At 39.1% G+C, this 24083-nt stretch overlaps 1 protein-coding gene across 2 annotated transcripts in view; it reads right to left on the bottom strand.

The window, feature by feature from the left end:
• GUCY1B1 (guanylate cyclase 1 soluble subunit beta 1) overlaps window positions 1–21083 on the bottom strand; it is a 71819-nt gene extending 50736 nt beyond the window's left edge. For both annotated transcript variants that reach the window (XM_027866982.1, XM_027866983.1), the window contains exons 1-2: window positions 20923–21083; window positions 20039–20112 (exon numbers count right to left, since the gene is read on the bottom strand). In XM_027866982.1, coding sequence (XP_027722783.1) covers window positions 20039–20112; window positions 20923–20925 — 77 coding nt within the window. In that variant the 5' untranslated portion in view covers window positions 20926–21083. The remainder of the gene's footprint in view (window positions 1–20038; window positions 20113–20922) is intronic.
• Window positions 21084–24083: the final 3000 nt, after the last annotated feature.

Genomic DNA, 24083 nt, shown 5'->3' with positions numbered 1-24083 from the left:
TTTGGGTGATGAGATCAAAGGTATGACCATCTTTGTGCATGGCTGGAGTGCAGTAAAAGTGCTGCTGATGGGAATTAAGGATGTAGATGAAGTGGGAGAGGGCATTTGGAGAAACATCAACTTCTATGCTGAAGTCCACAAGTATAAGGGCAGGTGTTGGGGTAAAGGAGAAGACTATAAGCTAGATATTGAGTTATATGAGAAAGGAAAAAGAATGGCCTGGCATCCAGTAGATAACTGTTATCAGGATCAGGGTAATAAATCTGATTGTTGTGAACTTTGAAAGATGATGGTTTGTAAGATACAGTGGTAGGGAAAGGTTCTGGAAGTGGCAACTACAGCGCTCCTTAAAGCAGAGTCTCACTCTATGATGATTTTTTTTTCCTGCTTTGAAAGGAAGCTCTGAGTAGGATTAGAGAAAGAAGAATTGGATTTAGGATCCCTTTAATAGGCCCAGTATTGGGGGAAATCAGAAAAGGAAATCCATTCTTGGAGAAGGTGATCAAGGATATTTAATAAAGATCACCTGATGGGTATAGTAACTATCCACTCTCCCCAAGCTCTAGCCCCACATAAATTAGATGACTGTATAAAGCCAAGTACCTGAATTATGACAGTATCTCCAGAGGGAGCCAAGTCTCTGTGATTCCAAAGAAATAGAATAAGTATGAAAAGAAAAAGAACATGAATAGGAGTTTGTGAATGAACAAAATAGAGTGGGAGTACCAGAGGACATGATGGGGACATTGGAGAAATGAGGCCGACATGGATGAGGAAATTGGAGGGTGGATGTTGGCAGCCAGCAACTCAAAATCAGAAGATGAAGAAAAGAAAATTCACTAGCTAAAACACTTCAGATTGTTATAGGCAAGAATAGGTCAGCACCAACATTTAACTTTGATGTTGATTTTAGATCAATGCTCCACCAGGTGGAAGGGAGATGAAGCCCAATTTTTCACTCTGGGTCAGTCTGGGATGGAAAGGGCTGCATAATGAGAGACCTGGTACTTAGGTCCTCAATAGCTGTGAAGTAGATCATTCATCCTACCTACAAGCACTGGACATCGGATGGCAACACAGGTAGAATTATACATTGGAATAGGATGGGGAGAATGTTCTCTCACTCAGCTTTACTATCCTGTATATTCCTCCCCATGTGCATTTGGCAAGTGTCAGGCGTTATATATTACATGATCTATTATAAAGAACACTGGACTTGGTGTCAGAAGATCATATCTAGAGGAGGAGAAGTGGTAAGAGAGAAAGGTCCCATATATACTAAAACATTCATAGCATGTACTTACACTCAAGTATTTCAGAAGATTAAAAACCTTTTTCTGAGGAAAAAGTATCTAGTTGCAGGTATCCCCAGCTATCTTTATTCACACAAAAAGAATTTGTTCTCCCTTTTGCCCTAGCATACATTTTAAGTCAGGCACTAAAACTTTCAGAACATAATGGAAACCTAAAATAATTGGCTTTTAACAAGCAATATAGAATATCTATACTTCAAGTAATCCCATAGGTATGAGAACTACCATTGCTCTCCCAAGTTGTAGCCTTCTGGCAAATTAGATCACTGTAAAACTAAGTACCTGAACAATAGCATCTCAGCCTCCAACAGAAATGTCTTTATTCAATTAGTTTCATGTTATGTTTTCATAGAGTTTATAGATATAAGAACTATCCATTGGCACATTTCTGTGTCCTTTGTTGGTTTTTAAAATAAATACTGCATTGCTCTCCAAATTAGGTATGGGAATTGCACCTATGTTTATTAAAAACAGATTTTATTTCGATTATCAATAAATAATTTTCTCTTCTTTCCACCAATTCTCTTCAAATTGAAAAAAAAGAAAAAAGAAAAACCAAACCCTTGTAAAAATATGGAGTCGAACAACAACAACAAAAATAATTTTCAATCAATTCGTTGACTATGTCCAAAAGATGAAGAGAAAAATTTAATATGAAATAGGACAAAATTGGTATTGGCATTATCACAAGGAAGAGTGCAGACCTAAGGCAGAACTTTCAGACAAATCTTATTTTGTGTGTAGATGGTGACGGGGAATGGGAGAAAAAGAAGAATGGCTAGAAAAGAACCAGGTGTGTCCTAGAGCCAGCTCTAAATGGAGAGCCAATTGTTAAATTTTCAATGTGAGCATTTACACCTTGGAAAAGGGAAAGCTCTACCAAACTGGGCTTGATATATCATTTTGTTGATTATTTAGATGTAAAAAAAATGTTAATAATGCAGATTAAATTAAAAAGTGTGCCCTATATACACATATACATATATATGTATGTGTGTTCACCTAGCTTCTCTGTAATTTGCAAACTCTAGTAAAAAATAAGTTTGACCACAATACCCTCCCTGAACTGTCTTCCCATTACGTGATCACCACTGTGGAAATGAAAATCACAATGAAATTTTTCTTTTAAAATTTTAAAAATTAAATTAAGCATTAGGCACAGCAAAATGCTTCTGTGAGATTTTCCAAGATACGTCTATACCAGTCCTTCCCACACTTTGAGTATTCAGATCTCTATATGAATATAAAAAAATTCTTGGATTTGATGGTAGTTATTCCTCTAGTATACACTGTTTGACAAAATATAGTGACAAGATGACTAAGCTTGGAGAACATACGGACACAAGAAACCTTTGCAATAGCCTACCAGCCCTACAGGGAACCACAGTCCCAAGTTGGAAACTGTTCTGTGGAGTATCTTTTAACACACAAATTTAGAGAAATGGGGGGAGGGAATAGCTTTTATCTAAATGATCTTTTGGTACCACATTTAATTGAGCTACACTTGAGTCCCCAAATAGCATTTGCAAACCTGATGATTCTCTGAGATCTTTTTAATACTGTCCGATAAGCCTCCAAACCTGTATTCTTTCATAACAGGAAGCTTTACCTCCAGGCTTCCCTCCTCAGACTACATCCGAGATACAGCATTCAATTCTGGGTACCACATTTTAGGATTGCCTCTAATGAGGTAATGTGACATACTAGGTAGAAAGCTAGTCTCAGAGTCAGAAAGACTTAGGTACAAGACCTACTTCTGACACAGAAGTCACCTGAACCTTTCAGTGCTCCCAAATAATTATCTAAAACTATACACTGGAGAGCAGGTGCCTATTTGCTTTAGGAGAGGGTATTTTCTCATTTGCTTTTTCTTACACCAATAAAGAGGACAGCTAGGTGGAACAGTTTATACAGTGCCAAGCCTGGAGTGAGGAAGACCTGAATTCAAATATGACCTTAGACACTTACTAGCTGTGTGACCCTGGGCAAGTCACTTAACCCTGTTTGCCTTAGTTTTCTGATCTGTCAAATGAGCTGGAGAAGGAAATGGCAAACCACTCTGGGATCTTTGCCAAGAGAAATCCAATTGGAATCTTGAAGAGTTGGACTCGATTGAAATCACTGAACAACAATAACACCAATAAAATCACAGGTCTAGCTAATTTTTTAAAAATTATATCACATGGGGCAGCTAGGTGGCGCAGTGGATAGATCACTGGCCCTTGAGTCAGGAGGACCTGAATTCAAATCCAGACTCAGACACTTGACACTTACTAGCTGTGTGACCCTAGGCAAGTCACTTAACCCCAACTGCCTCATTAAATACACACACACACACACACACACACACACACACACACACACTACATTCTGAGAAAGGAGTTCAAGATGGACCCTAAGATATGAACACTGAATCATTAGAGGATCAGATGAAGAAACTGTGGTTGAGTCTGAAAACCTATGGTTGGGTTAGAATATGAAAGCATTCTTCAGGTCCCTGGTGGGCTGTCACATAAAAGGGCATTAGACTTGCTTTGCTTGACCCCAGAGGGCAAAAGTAGGATAAATGGATGAAAACTGCTAAGACAGAACCTCACAACTTGGCAGTAGGTAGGGGCCAAAATTAAAACAGGCTAACCTTCTTCAGGCTGCAGATAATCTGGTCACTGAGACAAGAGTGATGATTGCTGGTTGCTGCGGGTCACATGACAAACATGAGAAAGTACACAGTGGCAACCCACCTGCCAAGTTACATGACGGGCACAACAGTGACTAGGGCAAAGCAGGTTAAGTGAGGACCAGACAAAGCACTCATTACATCTTTACTTTCTTTAACATCCTCTACATATTTTGTAGGCTGCCTGAAATCCTTTGGTGGGCCACAAATGGCCTGCAGGCTGTATGTTGTACAGCCCTGTGCTAAGAGGAAAGTTTTAGGTTTTGATGTCAGAAAAAACTTCCCAATAATTACAATTGATCTCAAGTGGAATGAGGTGTCTCAACTGGTAGTGAGGCTCTCTATTGAAGGTCTTCAAGCACCTTTCAGGAATGTTGGAGAGGGGATTCCTGCTTATAGAGGAGCTAATCTAAATGATATCTGCATCTTTCCCAATTTTGAGATTCTGCAATTTGTCCAAGGATACTAGGATTCCTTCTATATGTGATTTTGACTGACCATGCCATCATTACAATAATATCAGTATGAAATCAATTTAATCTTTCATATGGACCCATAGCATGAAAAACTATTTTAAAAAAAGACAAAAAATGTGACTGCTCTCACAAAATGGTAGAAGAGACACTTTAATGATATTGCACGATAAGGAATGGAGAATGATGTATTTGTTTCCAGGCATAGAACACAGACCTGAGGCTAGTCAAGAAGACCAGGGGACTGGATGGTGAGATGTCTGGTGTCTGAATCCTGGATGCTTATGGAGAAGCAGAGATATTTACCTTCCCTAAACAACAAGGACAGTTTCTGATGAGAAAATATGGGTACGTAGTTCTCTGAAACAGGACAAGGACCTCTTGTCTTGACCACCTGAACCCCAAAGAACTTCATCTGTAGGTAGCATTTATATAGCGGAATGGATTTCTCCTATCTCACACATGCATACACTTCCAATAATCATACAGAGGGACAAAGCGAGGTGAGCTAGACACACGGAAACATGTAAGTTAAGGGAGCGCTTCTCCAGCCTTGTTCTTTTCTGGATGGGGGCCAATTTCTTCATATTTCTTCAGTGTTTATTTCCTTAAGTTTGTTTTCTAACTCACAACTGCACAGCATCAAGGACACTAGTCATCATCTCTTCCCAGAATGCAGAGGAGACAGATGTGAGTATTTTTGATTCTGGGAGGAGGGTTAAGTTGTACTTAGGAAGCACTTTCACCTTTGACTTTGCTCCAATGCCTCCTCTGCCCTGGTTGCAATGTCATTTAGATAGTGATCTGCTGAGAAGTTTCAGCTGGGTCCACAGTTTCATTGAGAAAAAAAAATCCCTTAAAACTAAGAAACAATCTTTTCCATAGCAACAAAAGCTGGGGTGGGGGGATGAACTGTAGTTTCACATCCTTTTTTTTAGAGTTTACAAAGGCCATTCAACACTTTTTAGAAAGTCTGTACTTATTTCATTCATTCAATCATTCAATAAATATTTATCAAGCACCAGCTATGTGCCAGGCACTGTGTTGTGCTAGAGATTGAAAGAAAGACAAAAGACAGTTTCTGCCTCAGGGAGCTCAAAATCTATGGGGGAGTCAACACACAAACGATTATGTACCAATAAGCTATATACAGGAAAACTGCAGATAATCAACAGAAGGAAGGAATTAGCACTCAGGGGAATTAGGAAAGACTTCTTGCAGAAGGTGTGATGTTAGCTGGGACTTGAAGGAAGCCAACAAAGACAACTCATGTTATATCTGAAGGAGATGAAGCCCAAAGAGATTAAGTTGCCTGAGGTCACACAGTTATTTAAGGGCAAAACTAGGCTTAGAACAGGTAGCTAGGAGGTGCAGTGGATAGAGTGTTTGGCCCAGAGTCAGGAAGACTCTCTTCCTGAGTTCAAATCTGGCCTCAGACACTTACTAGCGGTGTGGCCCTGGGTAACTGACTTAATCCTGTTTGCCTCAATTTCCTCATCTGTAAAATGAGCTGGAGAATGAAATGGCAAATGGCCAATATCTTTGCCAAGAAAACCCCAAATGGGGTCACAGAGAGTTGGACATGACTGAAAAATGACTGAACAAACAATAACAGGCTTAGAACTCAGTTCTCTTGATTCTAGCCAAGGCTTTTTTTTACTATACATCCCTTCACCACTGATCTTTTGAAGCAGGGAACAGTCTAGGGAATTTTCTTTCTAGAAAAGCCAGAATTCCAAGGAAAAATGCAGGCAGACCTAACTTACTTCGTAGGGAAACTTTCAGATCAGCTCAATAAGTCTAGAACCAAGAATGCCACCTCTTCCTTCCCAAATACCATGACTTGTCCCTTGGACTTGATTTGATACAGCCTCAGTTGGACTGGGGAAACTAGTGTCAACCTATTTTCAGAAAATTATTCAAGACCAACATGGGGACCTAGGATCTTAGAGTTGGAAGGACTTTAGAAATTAATCTTCCAATCCTGTCCCCTCAGTATACAGACAAGGAAATGGAGTCCACTGAATGAAGTGATATGTTCAAGCTCATACGGCTAATTAGTGACAAAGTCAATATTTAGGACTCAGATCACTTGATTCTTAATCCATTGTTCTTTCTACCATACAAGATAAGCCCTTACACTAGCACTCACAGAAAGGGGCATAAATGCACATGCTCCAGAATATTATAATCCTAACCAAAAAAACTCTTGGAATTTATAAAATCTACCAATTGATGGTCTTTTGGTTCATCTTTTAGATTCAATTCAATAAATATTTCTTAAGCACCTACTATGTGCCAGGCACTATGCTAAACTCTGGAAATACAGAAGGGGCAAAAGACAGTCATTGCCCTCAAGGAGCTTACAATCTAATGCATAATAACCTACCATAGCCTTCATCAGCTTAAGGTTGTTCATAATCTTCTTTTCAATTTCTTAATTCTTGTTCTTGCCTTTTGTATTGTGAATGTGTTTGCTTGGCACTAAGATCTTCTGGGTTTTCTTTGTAGTCTATTATGTAAATATTTATATTTCTATTCAAAGACAATTTGATTAGACAATTGTTTGAATTGAATTCAACCTAATAGAACTTTATGGGGACTTAAATTGTATCCGGAAAGGTGTAGTGGAAAGAGCACTGAACTGGGATTAGAAGATCCAAGGTTCCATTTACTGTCCGAACTACCTTCAGTCAGTCAGACAATAGGCATTTATTAAGCACTATAACCCAGGAATGATGCTGAGAGCTGGGGATTTAAAAAAAAAAAAAGGAAAAAAATAGAAAATAGGGTCTCTGCTGTTAAGAAGCTCACATTCTAATAGAGGAGAGAGCATTTGAATAACAAGGTATATATAAAGCACACAGTGTAAATGAAAGGTAATCTCAAAGGCAAGAGCCTATCAGCAGACCTGGGGAAGGTCTCCTATAGAAATTGGCATTTGAGGATTCACTTTTCTCAACCTTAGTCTTGTTATCTGTAAAATGGGTATAATACTTACATAATCCATCTTCTATCTCAGAAGGTTGCTGTAAGTAAACTGCCCCGTAAATCCTAAAGTACTTTATGTAAGTGAACTACACAAATGTTATTAAAACAGAAGCCTGTTGCTTCAGTGTTGTAATAGGGAGAAAATGCATGCGGATATTCAGTATATATTATGTTTTCAAACAACAAAGGGGGAAGTGACCTAAGAAATCAGATGTTTGCAAAATGATATGACTGACTAGTTTTAAAACAGTGCTTGTATTTATCCTTTCTGCCTTAACTGTATTAGATTTTTAGTCAAGATATTTGTAATATAGTTTATCATGTTTTTCATCATGATGCATTGGTGATTCTTTGTAGTTCCATTGCTCTTAAATTATTTTATTTTGTTTTACCTTTCTTAAGTCAGGAACACTTCCTGGTCTGATAGAGTCTGGTTCCTGGGCTGATAGAGTCTGAACAATGATAATGATTGAGTCAGTTCAGGAAACAGATCTAAAATCCTACAGAACAGAAAAACTACGAAGCAAGCACTTTTGAAGAAACATGGATAACTTGTGATTATGACCAGAATATGGCAAAGCTGAGTAAAAAACTTCATAGCTAGTTACCAACTAAAGCCGAACAAGGTTCTATCATCTTAAAGCTCCCATCAGTTTAGACACAAACAGCCAAAAAGTTTTCTTTAAGCAAAAGCAAATAAACAAACAAAAAAACTCTCAGCATTTTGGAAAACATTACATTTTGTTGAAAATATCTGACATCGTGAATGACTTAGCTATTCTCAGAAACATAATGATTCAAAGGGACTTATGCTGAAAAATGCTATTCACCTCCTGAGAAATAGCTGATGGGAGTCTGAATGCAGATTGAACCATACTTTTTTTTTTACTTTATTGTTCTTGGGTTTTTTATATTTGGTCTGCATTTTCTTTGCAACCTGGCTAATATGGAAATATGTTTTGCATGACTGCACAAGTATAATCTATATGAATCTGTTTGCTTTCTCAAGGAAAAGGAAGGGAGGAAGGGAGAGAGAATATGGAACTCAAAATTTTTAAAAATGAATGTTAAAAATTTTTGTTTACATGTTTACATTGTTTACATTGAGAAAAAATTAAAATTAAATGTGAAAAGAAAAGGTAATACTAAGTGATAAAAAATGATAGTGTTTTTATTAAAAAAAGAAAATATTTGACATTGTATTACTATACTGCTGTATAGGAACACTGTTACAAAAAGTAAATACCTTGATTAAAAAGCTTAACTGTTAAATGTACAGGGATTACTGAATATGTTTAATACACAATATATTTCATTAAAGATACTTTTTTTGTGTCCATGTCAGTCTAGCAGTGTTAGCATAGGTTGCTTTAGGGGTGTGGAGATCATATGAATTCATATTTATTAAATGGCAATTAATTCATATTTATTAAATGGCAATTGTTATAGTAACATGCAAAAACATATTAGAAAGGAAAAAAAATTCTTTTCTTAATGAATATACAGAAATGCCACCAATAATCTTGTGCTGGAGAATGAGATACTGGCATAGAACAACTTGAATAAGGAAAGAAAAAAAAATTCCAAATGTGATGACAGTGACAAGCTTTTAAAAAAGCTATTTAATTGAACCACACCCATTCAGACTGATTGTCAGGAGTGATGAGTAAACAGGGTTTTATACTGTTGTATTCAACAGCTTGGATACTTTAAATGAAACCCAAATTAAGACAAGTAAGATTACTCAAAAACTTTTTCCCCATAGTAACTGTTTCCTTTGTGAATTGAAATCTCTACCATATTTCCATTATGCTTAATTCTTCTTGATTAAAAAATAAAAGCTCTACAAGGATTGCACGCTACAATTCATTTTATCATAGACTTGGAACTGAAAGGGAACAATGAGGTCATTTATCCATTCCAGCTGATTTTACAGATTAAAAAAAATGAGAATCAGAGAATTTGGGTATTTGTCTAATTTACAGAGCTGGTAAATGACACAGCTAGAATTTGAGCCCACCTAGTCTGACTCCAATGGAGGGTTCATTCCTCTACATTTTGGAGCCTAAAGCTCTTTCCCATGCATAATCTCATCAGACCTACCTAATAATACTGAGGTATAATAACTGGCTACGGCACTTCTCGATTTATAAATGAAGAAACTGAGATTAAAAAAGAGGTTACATGAATTCACCAGGATTACCTAATTAATAAGCGGTAGGTTTTCTAACCCAAGTCCAGTACTCTTTCCACTACACCACAACACAAGGCAGTTAATGAACAATGTGTCATTGTTTCTATAAATAAATGAAAATAACAAAATCTTTCCACATGAGGCAACCTTATGGCATGTCAAAGGTATTGTTCATTCAGAAATAAGGTAGATAACCATATTTAGCCGCTTATTTCTGTCCAAAATGATATCTGCAGGAATTCTCAAAACAATTGCCTCCATCTCCTATTTAATTTTGCATGTGTTAACATGGCCAATCTAATCCAATAAATGTTTATTAAATGCCTGCCATGTGCCAGGCACTGTGCTAAGTGCTAGCTTAGCACATGGCTATGATAATGCAGTTCCTAAGCATCACTTATATGAGCAAGAGAGGTAGGCTGCCATTGTTGAATGTCATTTATGGGCGTCCTTTATTATATATTAGCTAACATGTGAGAGAGATAAGAAATACCACCCAGTGGGCCAGGAGGTAGGAAAAGAGAGGATCTCAAGTGCTTTTCAGTTAGTTGCACTGGGGTGATTTAAATGGGCATCAGGAAAACAGGCAGTTTGGTGAAGGGTTTGAGATTATTGGAATTTTATGCTAAGTGTTTTTGGACTGCTAAAACCTCACTGAAAGAATACACTGATGGATCAGGCTATAAAAATTCAAAACACAATAATCTGACCTGGAAACAAGAGAAGGAATTGCTTCGATGTCTATAAGAAGCATTATCTCTAACACATTATCACTTATTGTTTTATCAATTGATTTTCGTAAGAAAGCCACAAACCGCTGAGCTAAAGGTCATGTGAGAAATGGGCCTGAACAATCATATGTTATAACCAGAATACTGACAAAAATCCAAATGCGCTGTTCAGCATAAAAACAGTTTGACTAAGATGCTTGACTAAGATCTACTAGAATATTTTTGTTGTCGTTAATTTGTTTTGTTTTGTTGTTGTTCATTTTTCAGTCATGTCTGACTCTTCGTGACCCCATTTGGGGTTTTCTTGGCAAAGCGACAGGAGGGGTTTGCCATTTCCTTCTCCAGCTCATTTTACTGAGGCAAACAGGGTTAAGTGACTTGTCTAGGGTCAGAGAGCTAGGAAGTTTCTGAGGCCGGATTTAACTCAGGAAAATGAGTCTTCCTGACTCTAGGCCAGGTACTCTATCCAGTGAGCCACCTAGTTCCCCCCACTAGAATATACATTGATTTAAACCCAAATCAATGATCAAAAGGGGGGTCTGAAAAGCCATTTTCTCACACAGCTTCCCTTTTTAAATTTTAGGGTTTTTGGTTTTTTTTTCTTTTTTTTTTTGCTTTTAACTTGTGTGTGTGTTCAATGTGTTTGGACCAGTGATTACATTTCTTTGGGGTACCCCCAGTGTGAAAACTTCCTCCACTGATGATGAGCAACAACTTGTCAAAAACCTAGAGTGTTAGAGAGTAGTCTGAGGTACTTCAAGGTTAAAGGATTTATTTGCCCTTGGGCATTGGGCTAGTTTGCATCAGTTGTCACCCAGGTCTCCTTAACTTCAAGGGTGACCCTCTATATCCTAAGCTACCTCTCAGCTGAATTATTGCTTAAAGGGGAAAATAAAATAAAAGGGTAACTGTGAGTTTGTTTTAAAAGAACTGGGAGTTCTCATTTTTATCAATAAAGTGTGATCCCTGGATGTGTTATTACAAATTAGGAAATAAAGACCTTTTCATTTTAAAAATTCTCAATGCTCAGTACCTGCAGTGTTGTACACATGATCCTGAGATACTGGCCTGTCAGAAGTGAAATAGGACAGCTAGGTGGCACAGTAGATTGAGTGCCCACCCTGGAGTCAGGAAGACCTGAGTCCAAATCAAATAGGGTCAAAGAGAATCGGACAAGACTGAAATGACACAATAATAGAAGTAAAATATAACCAATGAGCTCTAGGCAGTAATCTCTTTAGGGTTTTTTAAACATAATTTTAGATTTGTTCATGAAAATCTGCTTGCTCCAGTAATCCAGGCCTTTGGCCTTACAAGCAGTTATTTCAAACACATTTCAGGATCTGAGGCAGCTAATGGGGAATTTTAACTCATTACCACAAACACTTAAGCATACTGCACAGCACAAGTCACGGTTGATAGATAAAATAAGACAAAACTCCCAGCATTAAGGCGCTTATGTTTTCTTTTGAAGGGGGGGAGGGCAAAGTGAAATATATAAAATCAAGTTCAAAAAAAGCTTATACACATATTGATAGGGGTCTTGTGAATGTTGGTTAAGAGCTGTCTATGTAAACTGAGAATAGTGTAGACACTTACTCTTAAGGTACCAGATTTATAGTTTTCTCCAAGACTTGACATGGTTGCCACTAAACTTTTAACAGCCAAAGGGCAGCAGAAGAAAAACAAGCACCTGAAACTTGTGCTTTCAAAAATAAAGGAAGATAAAGCCTGACCCATCAAGTATTTATTGATCTATACTTTGCATGCCTGTGGATATAGGGTAAGGTTCCTGCCCTCAGGGACCTTGTAAATAAATGGGGAAATAAATCAGTGAAGAATAAAGGACTGAATTGTGAGGAACTACCCCAGAAAAGGTATTATTTGGAAAAGGCTTCAAGGAGAAAGTTGGAACTAAAGCTGAGCCTTGAAGGATAAATAGGGTTTGGAAAGTTGGAGGGCATTTTAGCCGTTAGGAAGGGAGAGAAGGCAAAAGATTACAGCGGCTGAGTGGAATGGTCCAATCACAGCAAAGAATTTATCTTGGAGAATAGAGAAAAATGAGGTTAAGTAGGTAGGCAGGATGAGGTGCGATTGTGGAGGACATTAAAAGACATGCAGAGGAGTTTAGATTTCATGGGGGAGGGAATGAATCATAGGATGTTAATCAAGGATGTGACATGATGAATGCATTATTTTATGTAAGTTGTTCCAGTAATAGCATGCGAGATGGATATGATAGGTTACATTTATGTAGCCCTTTAAGGTTTACAAAATATTTCCTCATGATCTCTTGGTGAAATAGTAGGTGGTGCAAGTATCTTCATTGCCTTTTTTATAGATGAAAGAAGGGGGCTCAGAGAGGATATTAGCCATGCAAACGTCACAGCCAAACATCCTGACCCCATGGACAGTGCTTTTTCAATATACGTCGGTTTCTTATTAGAGGGGAAGAACCCAGAGGCAGCAAGAACAACCAGGAAGCCCTTGCAATAGAAAGAGTAAAAGGGAAAGGGAATGAAAATGGGAATCTAAAAGATATTTCAAAGGAAGACAGCACAAGACTTGATGACAGAATGGATTTGTACTCACAATAGCTAGCATTTATATTTATAAAGCATTTAATATGGAACAGCTAGGTAGTACAATAGATAGAGTTTGGAGCCTGGAGTCAGGAAAACCAGAATTCAAATATGGGCTCAAACACTTACTAGTTGAGTGACCCTAGGCAAGTCACTTAACTTGTTTGTCTCAGTTTCATCATCTGTAAAACGAGGATAATAATAGCACCTACTTCCCAGGGTTGTTATGAGGATCAAAGGAAATAGCATATGTAAAGTGCTTAGCACAGTGCCTGGCACGTAGTAGTAAGCATCACATAAATGTTAGCTACTATTACACAGCACTTTAAAGATTACAAAGCACTTTACAAATATTATCTCATTTTGTCCTGGCACATGACAACGGGCCTGGAAGGTAGGTACTGTTATTATCCCCATTATATAGTGGAGAACACTGAAGCAGATAGAAGTTTATTTGTTCAAGGTCACAAAGCTAGCAAGAATCTGAGTCTGCATTTGAGGTCAGGTTTTCCCGCCTCCATGGCTATCTAGTGAATCACATGGCTAGCTCTGATAAAGGAAGAGGTTCCTGGCTTGAAAAACTGAAAGAATAGTGGTACTATGGTCAGAAGCTGGGCTAAATCTAAGATGAAAACTTACATAGGAGTATTGTTTTTCTTACATATTTTGTGCTATTTGTCTCTTTAGACATAGCTTGTAATGCTCCCTTCAATCTGAGTTGTGGCTTTAAGCATTGTCTATTCCTGAAGACAACAATCAAGTCTATTTTAACCTGATAGATCCCAGGAAAGAGTGATGGTTATATTTAGGTTGATAATTGTTACTTTTCTTTTGAATAGGAGGGATCCAAAGTGGCAAGAACTTAAAACTTTCCACTGACTGTATTAACTAGGGCAAAAATGATTCCTGACTGACAAAGTTAGCTATTATAGCGATATAGGGGAGAGAGGAAGGGAGAGTAGGATAGGAAAGGAGAGATAGCGACTTCAATGAGGGAAGGAGAGGGAGAGAGAAAGAGGGGAGAGAGAGACACAGAGAGGCACAGACAGACAGACACACACACAAAAACAAACACACACACATACAGAGAGAGAGAGGGAGGTATTTCATTTCTTCCACCAGGAAGCTTCCACGGGGCAGGCAGTCAGAGATATAGGATAGAGAAACAGGTATTACAGGCTCTTGTATAATCAAGTAGTGTATCCTACTGCCTTTAGGCAGAACCAGACATAAAACCATTTCATAGATGAGAAGTCTTGGCCTTGAGGTAGAAAACCACTTGGAGAAACCCAATCTATCCCAATTTCATGACCTTTCATTATGTCAAACCTAACCATAACATATAAAACTCTATTTAAGAATTATTTTTCCTCTGCAGAGAGGGAGAAGAGCTGAATGCTATTGCATGTTCTTAGCTTACCCCTCAGTCTTTTATTCTCCAGACTAAATAATCTGTGATCCTTTAAATTTTCCTGAAGGTTCTTATTCTCCAACTCTTTAATTTGTTTGGCCTTTCCACTTAAAACCCTCCACAAATTGGCTATGAAGACTTACACTTTATAATCCCAAACAGGACCTAGTACTTTGCTAAAAACCTAACCCATCGATTTCCAATTCTTAGCCACCACAAAAAGAACTGCTATAAATATTTTTGTACAAATAGGTCCTCTTCTCTTTTTTTGAAGATCACTGGGATATAGACTTAGCAATGGTATTGCTGGATCAAAAGGTATGCACAGTTTTATAGCCCTTTGGGCATAGTTCTAAATTGCTTTTCAGAATGGTTGGATCAGTTCTCAATTCCACCAACAATGCATTAGTGTCCCAGTTTTTCCACATCCTCTCCAACATCCAACGTTTTCCTTTTTTCTCATATTAGCAGATCTGATAGGTGTGAGGTGGTACCTCAGAGTTGCTTTAATTTGTATATCTCTAATCAATAGTGATTTAGAGCATTTTTTTCATATGAATATAGGTAGCTTTGAATCCTTCATCATTCATCAATTGGGGAATGACTTGTATTTTTTATAAATTTGACTCAGTTCTCTATATATCTGAGAAATGAGGCCTTTATCAGAGATACTTGATGCAAATTTCCTTCCAGTTTTCTGCTTTCCTTATAATTTTGGTTGCATTGGTTTTGTTTGTGCAAAAACTTTTTAATTTTATATAATCAAAATTATCTACTTTACATTTTGTAGTGCTTTCTATATCTTCCTTTATCCATAAATTTGACATGTAAACTATTCCATGTTCTCTCAATTTGCTTATGGTATTGGGGAATGGCTAAACAAGCTGTGGTATATGATTGTAATGGGATATTATTGTGCTATAAGAAATGACAAGTAGGATAATTTCAGAAAAACCTGGAAAGACTTAGATGAACTGATGCATAGTGAAGTGAATCGAACCAGGGGGATATTGTACAGAGTAACAGCAATATTGTTCAATGAAGTACTGTGAGTGGTTTAGCTATTCCCAACAATACAATGATCCTAGACAATCCCAAAGGATTAATGATGAAGCATACTATCTGCCTCCAGAGAAAGAACTGATATTGTTTGAATACAGACTGAAGCGTGTTATTTTTCACTTTCTTTCATTTTTTTTTTGTTTGAGTCTTCTGGTACATAATGACTAATATGGAAGTGTTTTACATAATTACACATGTATAAGCTATATCTGATTGCTTACCATATCAGTGAAGGGAGAAGTTGAGGGTGAGAGGGAGGGATAGAATTTAGAACTCAAAACTATAAATAAAAATGTGAAAAAAAACCCTAACAGAGTTTCTGGAAGACAATGATTTTGTTTATTATTTAGGAAGCCTTAGTTTGTAGTAGATGATTTAATTTGCTTTATAAGCTATTCCTACTATTCCTGGTGCATTCTGGGATGGCAGTGTGGTGTGAAAGCGCCACTTCTGTTACTTACTAGTTATACATGACCATAGGCAAATCACTTCCCCTTTTGGTTTTCCTATTTGGTAAAGTGATGGTGTTGGACAAGATGATCTCTAAGGAAGGCCTTTTTAAACTTTTGAAGCTCTTTATATATGTTATGCTTATTTCACTAAGCTCTCCCACGGAGACAATTGAGACAATTATTCTATCTTTAAGTTACAAATGGAATATTGGGAAAAAGGCAGTTGGGTCTGATAGTCTGAGCTACATTTGTAACTCCAAAAGTACGTAATGAAACATGATTATCTTGTGTTTCTTCCTATGGAAGCAGAAGGAGCATTTTTTAAAAATTTATGATCTAATAAAATCTATGAGAGAAAATGTGGAGAAGCTACATATTTCTTCTCTCATTTGAACCCCAAAACATTTCTGTGAGATACCACCACCCCCATTTTATAGATAACAAAACTGAGGCTTACAGAGGTTAAAAAATATACGCCTGTGATCACAGTCAGTCAAAGTCAGAGGTGGAATATGAACCCAAGTTTTTTCAGTTGCTGCTGTTTCCACTATACCTAAGTGCTTATGAGTCAAATAAATAATGGTTTATTGTTTTGTTTTTTTCCAAAGAGAAACAATGGCTCCTAGAAATACCATGAGCCCTTCAAAGCAACAGAGGAGTTTGCAGAAAGGAAAAACAAAACATAGAAGTTGAACTACATTATAAAATATCTGTCTACGTTGGCCCCTCATGGCATAAGGATTTTTCCTGCCTTAGTCTCCTTACTCCTCCTCTTTCCAGAAAAGGACAATTAAAAGTGAGAAGGTTACATTGTGGTCAAGAGAGAAAGTGGAAATTAATAGAATGAAATATTGAGAGCTTTTATCCATTTAGAGCTTCCTGTCTGGAACCTGTCACTTAGGTTTCATTTGTTATTAAATGTTTGGCAGTCTCTCTGATGCAGGATAGATTTGACTATCTGGAGATCTTATTCTACTAAATTCAACAAAAATACATTAGCTTTTATTGTCAGCTTTATAAGAGTCACCAGCAGATCAGAGAGAAAGGGAAAAGCTTTAGTTAAGTATGAGGGTATAGGTGGGGAGTTGTAAATGTTTTTATTTTCATACAACATTTTTATTCAATGTATGGAACCAATTTTTTTAAACCAGATTTAAAATTCCATAAACAGAGACGATCTTCTTTGGAATGATAAGACCAATCAGCAGCTGAGCCACTTTCTAGGTTCTATTTTAAGCCATAGTATTTCCTTTCCAAGGCAACATAATCTTTGAGTCAATTATGCATGAAAAATACTGATGTGATTTCTCATGTGACCCAATGCATTTCTTATGCTGTTTAAACATAGTTTCTTAAGCAGAATGCAAGAATATTACTCACACCAACATAACAAGAATTAATGAGTTAAAAGCCATTTGTCTTCCAAAAGAAACAAAAAATTGGTTTAGATTTATTAAATATGTGGGGTGTGGCTGATTTCTTAGCATCATCTGGCTGAATCAAAGCCTTGCTTGCATGACCTTTTTTTTGTTTTTGCTTTTGGATAATTTTTAATGTTCTACAGAGGGGAAGCTTTCGATATTGGTCAATGTAATCATTAATCTTTTTTTTTAATTAACCAGAAGAAAATTGTATTTAAAAAATGTCTTTTCATCATCATCACTAGACAGGAGTCTAAACTAGACAGGAGGTTGGGAATGTGTGAGCTTTGCTTCTATTTTAGTCATTCAGATAAAAATCAGGCAATGCCGGTGCTGGAAAGGAACATTAGAAATCATCTCATTCAAAAACTTCCTTTTACAGGGGAGAACACTGAGGCCCAAAGACACTAACTGGCTTGCCAGAGGTCACATAGTTAAACAGTGGCAAAGGTGGAACATACAAACCAGATTTCCTGATGCCCAGGGCACTTTTTTTAAACCATCCCATAGTTTATACATTTATGTTGTGTCTTTTGAGGATAAAGGTGCTCTTTCATATATCAATCAGCAAGCATTCATTAAGTGCCTACAACATGCAAGAGTTTGTACTAGGCACCCAGGATACAAAAACAAAAATGGTTTAAATACAGTCCTTGCCTTTTCAGAGTTTACATTTTATTAGAGATGGCAATACGTACATCTATGAGTACAGAACAAACACATGCAAAGTAATTCCATCATGACTTCAGGTAGAGGTACTAAGTGCATCTGGAGAGATTGGGAAAAACCTCACATAGTAGGTGGCATTTGAGCTGTACCTTAAAGGAAACAAGTAATTCTAAGAGGTAAGTGCATTTCAGACATAAAGGACAGCCTACCCAAAGGTATGGTGATAGAATGTCCCATGTCAGGAACAGATATTTAAAAAGCAAACACTGATTAGCTCTCACTGTACTTCAGAAGCAAGAAATGATTAGTATTCCCATTTTACAGATGAGGTGAGGTTATTCAATAAAGGTTATCTATTTTATCTAACGTTGAAACAGTTTCATTAGTATTCTATGCCTGTACTAACATTTAAATCACACTGTTAAATAATTAAACTTTAATGTCTTATGTCTCCATGGTTGTGGCAATAAAGCTAAGTGGGAATTATCCAATTATCAATGTAGATGCCAAATTCATGGCCAAATGTAGACCTAAGAATTTTATTTGCCCAGCTAATTCAAAAGGTTAATTGCCAAATCTAAATTTTCCTTTAAGATTCAAAAGATAAAATATTTTCCAGATAGGGACAGGTAAATGAAAAGCATTATAATTACAAAGTTGTTCATTTCTTAGTTTCCATTTGAAACCCTGAACATTTCCATGAAAACAGATTTTGTCAGAGCACAAGAAACTTTAACTGCCTCATAATATAGATAAGGATTAATTAGTTATAGCTGTAAAGCACTGAGAGAATAAATAATATAGAATTATTACATATTATTAATGACTTATAGAGAAAATCCTTCTTAAATATCACATCATCAAGACACATCAAGAGGGAAAAAATCATCAGTAATTTATGAGAGAAGTGGGAAGCATTCTATTATTTATCAAATATGAAAGGTCCAGAAATATCTGGTTGGTGTTATTGGTAGTGGGTACAATAGAATGATCACAAATTCCAAGACTCATTTGAAGGAAAGTCTTTGTGACTGCTAGTTGCCTCTACTAAGTAGTGACTGCCACCACAGAAGGTTTCTGGGTTAATCAACGTTTCCTTGCAGAGCTCAGACACTGATTGCTCTGGTTGCTGCAAACTCAAAGTACCTGGCACATAGAAGATATTTAATAAATGTTTGTTGATTCCTAGATGAATGGTTGATAGTTCCATAGAAGAGACCAGGGTTAAGGCTGTAAATTATCAGCTGGATAATGATTCCATGAAAAGTTTGAGAAGAGGAAGTAGAAATTCCTACATATCTCACTTTGCAAATATTTCAGAAGCAGCAGTGAACTTAGCCCTAGTTGCTCCAAAAAATCATGTCTCAATAACATTACTCTTCTTGTTTTTACTAAGACTGTGAAATCCTCCCCCTTTTCCCCTGCCCCCAAGTGGTCCATGGCCTTCCTCTAGTCAAAATCCTTCAGGGGGAAAAAAAGCTCCTTGGAGGCAAGACAGTCCATGGCCTGCCAGGCTTTGGCTAAGGGCTGGTGTTTCTTAGGCTCCTAAACAGTATGGGAGAAGAAGGAACTGACCAGCTCTAGGGTCACGTAGGGGCATTAGCAGCTCTTTCCCACGGCTGGGCCAGAGGCGAAACAGACTAGACTCTGTAGGGAGATGGTGGTGACCGCAGGACCTCTTTCCTTCTCTTCTTACTCCCTCCCTTGGCCTTGAACCGCGCCCTCTCGGCGGCACTCAGTGCTTCCCTTGCCTCCATCCTTCCCTCCGGAGCGTGGGAACCCGGAGCGAAGGCCGCTCTGGGACTGGGCAGCAGCTGGGAGCAGAAGCAAAAGGGTTTCTCTAGGGAGGAGGAAGGAGCCTGGGTTGCTCGGCTCGGGACTCGTGGGAGGATGCAGAGATTGTTCCTTCTGCAGCCCTGGATCTTAGTCCACGGGTATTAGGAATGCAGTCAGAGTTCGTGTGTGTGTGTGTGTGTGTGTGTGTGTGTGTGTGTGTGTGTGTGTGTGTGTGTGTGTGTGTGTGTGTGTGCGCACTATGGGAGGCGAGAAGTGCCACACTTACTTGATATCTTCCCAGACCTCAGGGCCATAATTCCGTATTACCAGGAGCTCCAAAGCGTGATTCACGAATCCGTACTGTAAATATAGACAGAGGGACATTAGAACTAAAAGGCAGATGTCAGTAAGGAGAAACCATCTTCTCCCTTCCTCCAACCTCCCCGCCCACCTCCTGGAACGCAGTGGGTTAATCCATTTGGCAAGCTTGTGCCCGTGTGATTCCTCGGACTGGATCTTGGGTACAACTCTCTACTGGAGGCTTGCTCAGACGACCAGAGCTGGATGCATCCAAGGGCACCAAGAGTCCGGTCCCAAATTCATCCAGGCCACGGGGCTCCCTTATTCTCCTCTGCTCACCTGCTGCCACTGCTATCTGCGGAGCTCAGCATCCGCACAGAGAGGGAGGGGGTGAGCACGCTTGGTTCCCCCCAACCCCAGCCCCCGCCACAGTGCCACATCCTTCCTTGCACCATCCGTACCCCCAGCTATGGCACAAGCTGGACAAATTCCTGGGGCCAAGCCCTTATCTCTCCTCTACTCCATTCCCCAACCCTTTGCCAAGAGCAGATGGCAGGGGAGGAGAAAGCGAATGGGGCAAGGAGGAGGAGGAAGAAATAGATAGCTTGCTTACTTGTTTCCATTTTTCCCTTTCTTCTCCACATCCCCACTTAGAACCACCACCACCCCATCTACGTCCACCGCTCCAGTCCCCATAGGGTGTATGTGGGGGTGGGGGGGAGTGAGCCCTGGCACACTTCTCTTTCCAACTAGGACCTGGGAGGACGCAGGGCTCGCTCTCCAGGAGACCGGGCCACTGTTCCAATTCAGAAGCGCCCCCGCCCCAAAGCCAGGTGAAAAAACACAGGCCCCCAAGGCTGCTGCACTTACCATAGTGTAAGCCGGGCCTCAGATTCCCCAGGAAAGCTCCCTAGAATCCCTTCTCCAGACTCTGTGCCGAGCGAGCGATCCTTGCAGTCGCAGCAGCTTCAAGGACCGCAACAGTAGCGGCGGCAAAAGAGGCAAAGGCGCAACCGAGCTGCAGCTGAGGCGGCGGCGGCACCGGCGGCGGCACCGGCAGCGGCGGGGGCAGCGGCGGCGGCAGCGGCAGCGGCAGCAGCAGCAGCAGCCAGAGCCCCGAACAGAACCCCCTCGCTCCGCCCTGATTGCCACCTCCTAGCGGCCAATGGAGAGTTCGGCCGTGGGGCTGCTTTTTTCTGTCTTCTGCCTCTCGACCAATCAACTCTAGAGGAGGGAATTCAGATGCCCTGAAATGAAGCTGGCTTAAGTATTCCCATTCTCACCTCTAGTGCCTTAGGGTGCAAAGGTCTGTGGAGCAGCGCTTGTAGGCTTTGCGGAGGGTCCTGGGGTCTACCTTTGGGACTAGTTGCTGCTGCCTGGGAGAAATTCTTTTCAAGGGGCCAATTGTCAAAGATAAACGGGAGGGCTGCTGCAAGCTGGTGACCCAACTCCCAGTCGACTATGAGTGTGACTATATACTGTCTCCGTCCTTATCTGAACAGCCTTTGTCTCATCAGGTTCCGAAATTTATTCTCTAGGGTCTTGGGCTATTCTGGATAATATGTCAACCCAATAAGAATTAATTTGGTTTTAATGTGTAACCTTGGGCACATCATCTAACCCCTCTGTATTCCAAATCCACTTCTGGTACCTACTGCCATGGGCAGGCCACTTAAAACTCTTGAGCCTAAATTTTCTCAAATCTAAAATGATCTCCATCTATGATCCAGACAAGATCCTAAGTCTAAAGCTGGAAACAACCCCAGCGGCCATCTACTCCAACCCTTTTCCCTCTCCTTACCCTCCCCTTCCCTTTCATTTTGCAGAAAAGAAAATTGAGTCCTAGAGACGATAAGTGACATGCCTAAGGTTACAGAGACAGTACATCCTCCACTCTATCATTAGAAAAGCAGTTATGTGTGTTATTCATTAAAAAAAAGCCACTTAATTTTTTGTAAGATCACTGCATCCAAATTACCATAAAACTACTATACAAAAGTATGTTTATTTAAACAGGCAAAGCCTTCATCAAATATTGGACTCCTGGGGATCAGCTGAGTTTGGAAGACAAAGGGTGGCTGGCTTCAAGACCTAGGGCAGATGGCCAAGGCTGTTGCTCCAGGTGGTTTTTAATCCTCAAGTAAAGTCTGGTGCCTGAATCTGTTATTGTCTTCTCAAGTGATTGTTGATGTGTTGGAAAGATTCCAGTGCAAAAGTTGGAGCTGGCTTTTGGCTCAGCCATCTCCAGTTATCTCATTATTGGGCATTTGGCTCAGATCTCCATGTCCAGCAAAGGAGTGAAGAGAAATAAGGAAAAGTGCAAAAAATCTATGCCTCTGCCATTTGTAAACATTATTTTGAGTGACTCAGCAACTGACACAACTTAATGGTTATGAGGTGACTTGTAACTGTGATGGCTGGTAGTGTATGCAAACAAATAAAATGTAGTCTTCTGGGGGCCAGGGAAGCATGCAATCTTACTCCAGTCTCCTTGTAGGAAGAGGTCAGTATGGTTAGAAAATAGTTTGGGGAAAAAATCCTACAACTATTTCTTATAGTTGATGATTTAGGACCTATAGTTGTTTGAGTCTCAGAGGTCATCTTTTCCAGCTTCTTTCTTTTATAAAGAAACCAAGACAGAAAGATTAATGAAATTTCCCATGTATAAGGTAGAAAAGGCAGAATTCAAACCTATGTTTCCTGTTACCAAGAACAGTAGGCTTTCCTCTGCTCCACTGCCGCCTTCATAGCTTGATAAGATCAATCTTGAACTATTTCAGTTGACCTCACCTTCCATTCGTGGCAAAAATAACTCTACATAGACCAGAGCAGTCGGGGTTAAATGACTTGCTCAGGGTCACACAGCTAGTAAGTGTGTGAGGTCACATTTGAACACAGGTCCTTCTGACTCCAGGCCTGGTGCTCTATCCACTGGGTCACCTCACTGCCTCCTGAGTACTTTTTCTAAATAAAAGTTATACAGAACAGATAATGAAACATACATACCCTTTCAAGGCAGAGTGGCTAAAAGAGATGTTTTTATTTTTTTATTTTTTTTAAATTTTGTATCTTTTGTTTTTTTTTTACTTTTAGTTTCCAACATTTACTTCCACAAGATTTTGAGTTCCAAATTTTCACCCCATCTCGCCCCTCCCCCCACCCCAAGATGGCATGCATTCTGAATACCCCTTCCCCTAGTCTGCTTTCCCTGCTATCTCTCCTGCCCTTCCCCTGCTATTTTCCTGTAGGGCAGGATAGATTTCTGTACCCCATTTCCTATATTTCTTATTTCCCAGTTGCATGTGAAAACATTTTTTTTTAAACATGTGTTTTTTAAACTTTGGGTTCCAAATTTTCTCCCTTTCTCCCTCCCCACCCACCTTCATTGAAAAGACAAGCAACTTAATATTGGCTATACATGTGCAGTTATGCAAAACACTTACATAGTAGACATGCTATGAAAAACTAACTCTATTTCCCTTAATCCTATCCCGTCCCCCCCATTTGTTCTATTCTTTCTTTTGACTCTGTCCCTCCTCAGAAGCATTTGCTTCTGATTACCCTGTTTCCCAATCTGCCCTCCTCTCTATCATCCTCCTATTCTCTTGTCCCCTCCCCCTCCTATTTTCCTGTAGGGTAAGACAGATTTCCATACCCAATTAAGTGTGTATATTATACCCTCCTTAAGTCAAAACCTATGAGAATAAGATTCACTCATTTCATCTCACCTTCACCCAGTTCCCGTCCACTATAAGAGCCTTTTCTTTTCTGTTTTTTTTTGTGAGATAATTTACCCCATTCCACCTTTCCCTTTCTCCTTCTCCTAGTATAATCCTCTGTCACCCCTTAATTTTATTCTCTAGATATGACCCCTTCATCTTCAACTCACCCTGTGTGCTCTATCTATCTATCTATCTATCTATCTATCTATCTATCTATCCATCCATCCATCCATCCATCCATCTATCTATCTATCTATCTATCTATCTATCTATCTATCTATCTATCTATCTATCTATCTATCTATCTAT

The sequence above is a fragment of the Vombatus ursinus genome, unplaced genomic scaffold, assembly GCF_900497805.2.
Source record: "Vombatus ursinus unplaced genomic scaffold, bare-nosed wombat genome assembly UNPS02014784.1, whole genome shotgun sequence".
Taxonomy (NCBI): Eukaryota; Metazoa; Chordata; class Mammalia; order Diprotodontia; family Vombatidae; genus Vombatus; species Vombatus ursinus.
This window is presented reverse-complemented; position numbering and strand designations above follow the sequence as displayed.